The 6,000-nt window shown below is 41.7% G+C and overlaps 1 protein-coding gene and 1 pseudogene across 1 annotated transcript in view; both read right to left on the bottom strand.

The window, feature by feature from the left end:
- Positions 1 to 1,448, bottom strand: part of MCUB (mitochondrial calcium uniporter dominant negative subunit beta) — a 97,153-nt gene extending 95,705 nt beyond the window's left edge. The window contains exons 1-2 of the mRNA XM_077778443.1: positions 1,322 to 1,448; positions 51 to 138 (exon numbers count right to left, since the gene is read on the bottom strand). Of these exons, the coding sequence (XP_077634569.1) occupies positions 51 to 138; positions 1,322 to 1,448 (215 nt within the window). The remainder of the gene's footprint in view (positions 1 to 50; positions 139 to 1,321) is intronic.
- Positions 1,449 to 4,931: 3,483 nt separating this feature from the next.
- LOC144243430 (5S ribosomal RNA) lies at positions 4,932 to 5,051 on the bottom strand (annotated as a pseudogene).
- Between the last annotated feature and the right edge of the window lie 949 nt (positions 5,052 to 6,000).

Below are 6,000 nucleotides of genomic sequence, written 5' to 3'. Positions count from 1 at the left end.
TTTTCCAGCCGCCCCCGCCCCCATCCCCCCGGAACCGGGTCGCGTCTCACCTGAGGCGTCGGCGTTCGCGGCGGCGGATGCACTCGGCCCGGGGGTCTGGGGGTCGGCAGCAGCCGCGGGCGCCGCGGCCAGGGGCCCCTCAGGAGCCCCATCCTNTTCCCGCGGCTCTCGAACCCGCCCCGGCGCGGAGCGGAGCGGGGCAGTTTTCTGTCCTCCGACTGAAAAAAAAGGGAAGGGGGGAGGAGGGGCGCTAGTGGACCGCCCTTCCCCAGCTTAGACTTGGAGGGGCACAGCGCCGTTGCTCGGCCGGTCCCTCTTTTTCCCCCGCGGAAGACCCTTCTGGAATGAACGAGAGCAGTCGAGCACACCTTGGGAGCTGTGGCGTTCAACGCTCGCTGTTAATTCTGGGTACTTAGTGCCTCGATTCCCGCCCACCGGGCAAGGAGGCGCAGGGGTGAGGGGGAGAGAGCGTCAGGGACCTGGAGAGAGGCGGGGTCCCTTTGGAAGTTAATCTCAAGGACTGAGTGAGAAAGGGGGAGAGAAGGAGGTCGCCTAGGTTCGGGCTCGTGCTTGGCTTCAAAGCCCGTGCTAAGGGCCAGCGAGCTCCAATTAGAGGGTCAGCTGAAGGCCTACTTGTGCCCAATGTTTGCTCTTCTCTAGAGGGTGGCCCACCTGCGGCTCTTTGGGACCATCTCTACCACAGCAGAATTGGCTTCTCTTTTCAATCATGTTTTTGATAGAAAGAACTAAGAAACCGGAACGTAGTCTTCCCCGTAAGTGGGAAATGTAATGTTTTGTCTTGAAGACTTTCTGTTTAAAAAAACAAACAGCATTTCAGAGCCACCTAATCCAAGCTCTCAGCTTGGATTACTTACTTACAATAGAGTTCTCAGATAAAATACAGGATGCCCGGTGAACTTTGAATTTCAAATACACAACACGTAATTTAAGTATGTCCCAAAAATTGCATAGCTCACACTGTCTAAAGAAAAATGAAATATTTGGGATATACTTAGATTAAATTATGTGTTGTTTATCTGTAATTCAAACTTAATTGAGCATTCTGTGTCTTAATTTGCTAAGTCTCCAAGAGGCTTGAGGTAATGAATAAAAGCTGCCAAACAATGTGACAAGTGGCAGCTCTCTCCTGATAATTATCTTTCTCATTGAAAAAAGAGGGAGGTTTCTATGATAGCAAAAAACTTTGCCACCATTAAAGTCTAATTCATATGTGTTAACTAGCATCTGTATTTCAAAATACAATTGCCCTAGACAGATAGTGATACATGAAACATTAAGTCCACATGGGAAGGTAATTTACCCGAGTTCTTTCCTCGTGTTCCAAATGAAAACAAAAATAAGTTAATTTTGGCAATTGTGAATTCTGCAACGAACATGGGAGTGCAGATAGCTTTTTGTAATGTTGATTTGATTTCCTTCAAATACATACCCCGTAGTGGGATTTGCTGGGTCCATGGTAGTTCAATTTTTAATTTTTTCAACACCCTCCGTTGTATTTTCCATAATAGTTGTACCAATTTACATCCCTACCCATAGTGAACAAGGGTTCCCTTTTTTCTAATGGCCAAGAAATGGAAACAACCTAAGTGTCTATGGAGGGATGAATGAATAAAGAAAATGTGATACATAATTATGTATCTATTATATATGCTCTATTACATACTATATATCATATGCTATTAGTAAATATATAATGGAATATTATTCAGCTGTGAAGAAGGAAATCCTGCCGTTTGTGACATTATGGATGAATCTGGATGACATAATGCTAAGTGAAACAAGTCAGAGAAAAATACTATATAACCTCACTTATATGTGGAATCTAAAAGAGTCATTCTCATAGAATTAGAGAATAGAACAGTGGTTACCAGGGGCTGGGAGACAGGGAAAACAGGGAGCTATTGGTCAAAGAGTACAAACTTTCAGTTAGAAATTCTGGGGACCTAATAATGTACAGCATGAGGACCATAGTTACTCATACTATACTGTATGCTTGAAATTTGCTAAGAGAGTAGATCTTAACTTACTGACCACATCAAAAAAAGTAACTATGTGAGGTAACAGATGTGTTTATTAACTTGATTGTGACAGTCATTCACAATGCATGCATATATCAAGCCGTTGCATTATACACTTTAAATATAGACACTTTTTATTTGTCAATTATATCTCAATAGAGCTGGAGGGAAAAAGAAGAAAAGGAAGAACAGAGTTTAATTGGGGGCGGGAATGGAGAAGAGGAGGAGAAAATGTCTATTTTGGAGCACAGACTCTGCCTGTACACATCATTGTAATACTCTTTTCCCCAAGAGTATTTTGGCTTCATTCCCTTTAATTAAATTTTCTTTTTTTTTAAGTTTATTTATTTTGAGAGAAAGAGCACGAGCTGGGGAGGGGCAGAGAAAGAGGGACAGAGACAGAATCCCAAGCTTACAGCACAGAGCCCCACATGGGGCTTGATCCCACAATCCCATGAGATCATGAACTAAGCAGAAATAAAGAGTCCAACTCCCAACCAACTGAGCCACCCAGGCACACCTCCCTTTAATTTAATTTTCACAGCACAAAAATTTGTAATATTTTCTACAGAGATAATAAAGATGACTGTCTTTATCTAGAGCATGTTCATCTGTTTTGCATCATTGATTGCTTAGAAAAGTGTCTTTAAATGTTACAACTCACTATTGGTAATGTGTTAATTCTAAGGAATGTTCTTTTTTTTTTTTTAATTTATTTCTAGGAGAGAGAGAGACAGCGTGAGCAGGGGAGGGTCAGAGAGAGAGGGAGTCACAGACTGAAACAGGCTCCAGGCTCCAAGCCGGCAGCCAGCACAGAGCCAGACGCGGGGCCCGAACCCACGAACCGCGAGACCATGACCTAAGCAAAAGCCGGACGCCCAACCGACTAAGCCACCCAGGCGCCCCGGAATGTTCTTAAATTTGGGGAAACTTCCATCAAGTGTTTTTCATGTATGAGCTGTAATAATTCATTAGAAGAATATTCCACAGAGCAGCTTCTGGGTCCATTCATTTCAAATGTCATCTTTCACTAGCCACAGACTTCTGGTAACTTGGTATGACAGGACACATTCATACTGCAGTTCAATCTCTGGTTCTGTGCTTTTGCGTCACAACACAGGATAATGTGGCCCAGTAGGTGATTCTACATGGGTGTGGGTAGCAATAATCTAATAAACCTGAAAATGACTGTAAGCCACAAAAAAATATCCCACTAAATCCAAACGAAATGTATCCCCAACTTGACTTACTTTTTGCTGGATCTTGAAAATGGCCATAATTACTCAGCCACCTGACACAAGAAAATGTGTGATAGAGAAGTGGCTGGGGGAAAAAGAGCTAGTGGTCTTGATTTCAGTTAAAATATCTCGCTTTCGAGGCACCTGGGTGGCTCAGTCGCCGTGTCCAACTTTGGTACCGGTCATGATCTCACTGTTCGTGGGTCCAAGCCCCTACATCGGGCTCTGAACCGATAATGCAGAGCCTGCTTGGGATTCTCGCTCTCTTCCTCTCTCTCTGCCCCTCCCTGACTCATGCTTTCTCTCTCTTCCAAAATAAAGAAAATAAAACTTAAAAAAAAGCTTACTTTTAGAAAAATTACAAAAACATATCACCAAGTGAACAAGTTGCTAGAGACCCTCACCCACTGCAATTTTGTCTTGGAAGAGGTTTGTGCAAGTGAAGAGCCCTGAAACTTTAAAGTTTATTTTTATTTATTTTGAGGGAGACAGAGTGTACACAGGTGCTCATGTATGCACATGAGCAGGGGAGGGGGAGAGAGAGAGAATCCCAGGCAGGCTCTGCACTATCAGCATGGAGCCTGAGGCTGGGCGGGAACTGCGGTATTAATGGCTGAGCAGAGATGAAGAGTCACACATTTAACCAACTGAGCCGCCCAGGCGCCCCTGAAACTTTAAACTGAATCAACTTTGCTGGCACCCAGGTCCTCAATAAATGCTGTTATTATAACTGTAAACCATCCCATGGCACTTAGCGCCTGCCTATTTTGTAGCATTTATCACACTATTTGCACTTAGGTCTGGTTCTCCAGCTAGATCATAAATGCAGAAGTAGACGCTTGGTTTTATTAATCTTCGTATGAGAGTGCCTAGCACAGCACCTGCTTAAGAAACTCAGCCAACAATGAATGAATGAAATTATGCTAATGGAAAGGAAGAGATATTGTAATAACAACTTAAAACAGATGTGACTGAGTAAAAGTCCAGGAGCTATGTTAAACAGGAAAACAATATGTAGAGATAGCAAGTACTTATGTCAACTGCTTCAGGGCAAGGAACAAAGACCTGAGAACTAAAGAGACATGCAAGATTACAGAAAGGGTCTTAAAAACTGCCGTTGTGATTCCATTTATATAAGATGTCCAGAAGAGGCAAATCTATAAAGACAGAGAGCAAATTAGTAGTTGCCTAGGGCTGGCAGTGGAATTGGGAGTGACGTAATGAACATGAGAAATCCTTTTGGGGCGATGAAAATGTTCTAAATTGGATTGTGGTAATTGTTGCTTAAAGTCTATAAATTTGCCAAAAATCATTTGTATACTTTAAATGAGTGACATTATGGCATAAATCACACTTTGATAAAGCTGTTTAGATTAGTAGTTTTTTTTTATGAAAAGGGAGATCAGAGATTCCCATTTGAAAAGGCTGTAGTAATATCTAAGTAGCATAGATGAACTAGTTCCCATTAGGTAATTAATTGTTCTCTCTGAGATTCCCATACGTCGTAGGGAAGTTTGTTGTGCACCAAAGAGATCTATGTGTGCTGAGCCACTGTGTGGACAGAGCCTCTGCAGTAAGCCCTTTCCATCGGCAGTGTCCAGAAGCTCTCTCCCAGCTGTGTCAGTTGCCAGGGGTGCCTGGGTGAAGTGACTGACTCCTCAAGTTACCGGAAATACATGGTTAGTCTCCCATCCAAGTACTAACCAAGCCTGACCCTGCTTAGCTTCCGAGATCAGATGAGATCGGGCGCATTCAGGGTGGTATGGCCATAGACCAGAAATACATGGTTAGTCTCCCATCCAAGTACTAACCAAGCCTGACCCTGCTTAGCTTCCGAGATCAGATGAGATCGGGCGCATTCAGGGTGGTATGGCCATAGACCAGAAATACATGGTTAGTAAAAAGAAATGATATTTGAAATGAATGGACATTTCTGGTCTATGGAGTATTCTTCCAATTATTACAGTTCATATATGAAAAACGCTTGATGGAAATTTCCCCAAATATAAGAACAATCCTAAGAATTGACAAGACATTATCAATGGTGAGTTGTAACACTTAAAGACTTTTCTAAACTATCAGTGACATAAAACAGATCAACATGCTCGAGAAAAAAGTTATCTTTTCTATTCTCTCTACAGAAAGTATTACAAAATTATTGTGCTGTGAAAATTTAATTAACTGGAATGTAGCCAAAATACTGTTGGAAAAAAATATTACAGTTGAGGTGTAGGGGCAACAGATTTTTAGAAATATTTTCCTTTGAGGGGTTTGTGCTTTTAAAAAATTTATTACTTATGACTTATTTACTTATTCTATTCATTACCATGCCAAGTTTGTATTCCTAACTTTATTTTTCTTAAAGAGGGGCTTCCAAATTATATAAGCTTTATGCTCCACAAAAGCTGAATGAGCCTCTGTGGATCAAGCATAAGTACTTTGTATTCTCTTATCTAATTAGTACAAAAACCTAATGGGATAAGCATTATTAGCTCCCTATTACACATGAATAAACTGAAGCTTGGTAGGTTAAGTAACTAATCTAAGGTGATACAGTCAAAATTCAAGTATGGAATTATATATCTATGACCTCAAGATTTTCAGACTTAAAACCCCTAGATAATCTTGCCCATCTCTTTTGACATCACCTAACACTTAACCTTCCCATAACCACTATTAGGATTAGGGGGAGGTGAATTGTTGATGAGCAGATGTCTTTATTC

Source organism: Crocuta crocuta, unplaced genomic scaffold (assembly GCF_008692635.1).
Source record: "Crocuta crocuta isolate KB4526 unplaced genomic scaffold, BGI_CrCroc_1.0 scaffold587, whole genome shotgun sequence".
Taxonomy (NCBI): domain Eukaryota; kingdom Metazoa; phylum Chordata; class Mammalia; order Carnivora; family Hyaenidae; genus Crocuta; species Crocuta crocuta.
The sequence above is the reverse complement of the archived record's forward strand: the minus strand, read 5'-3'. Positions and strand labels throughout refer to the sequence as shown.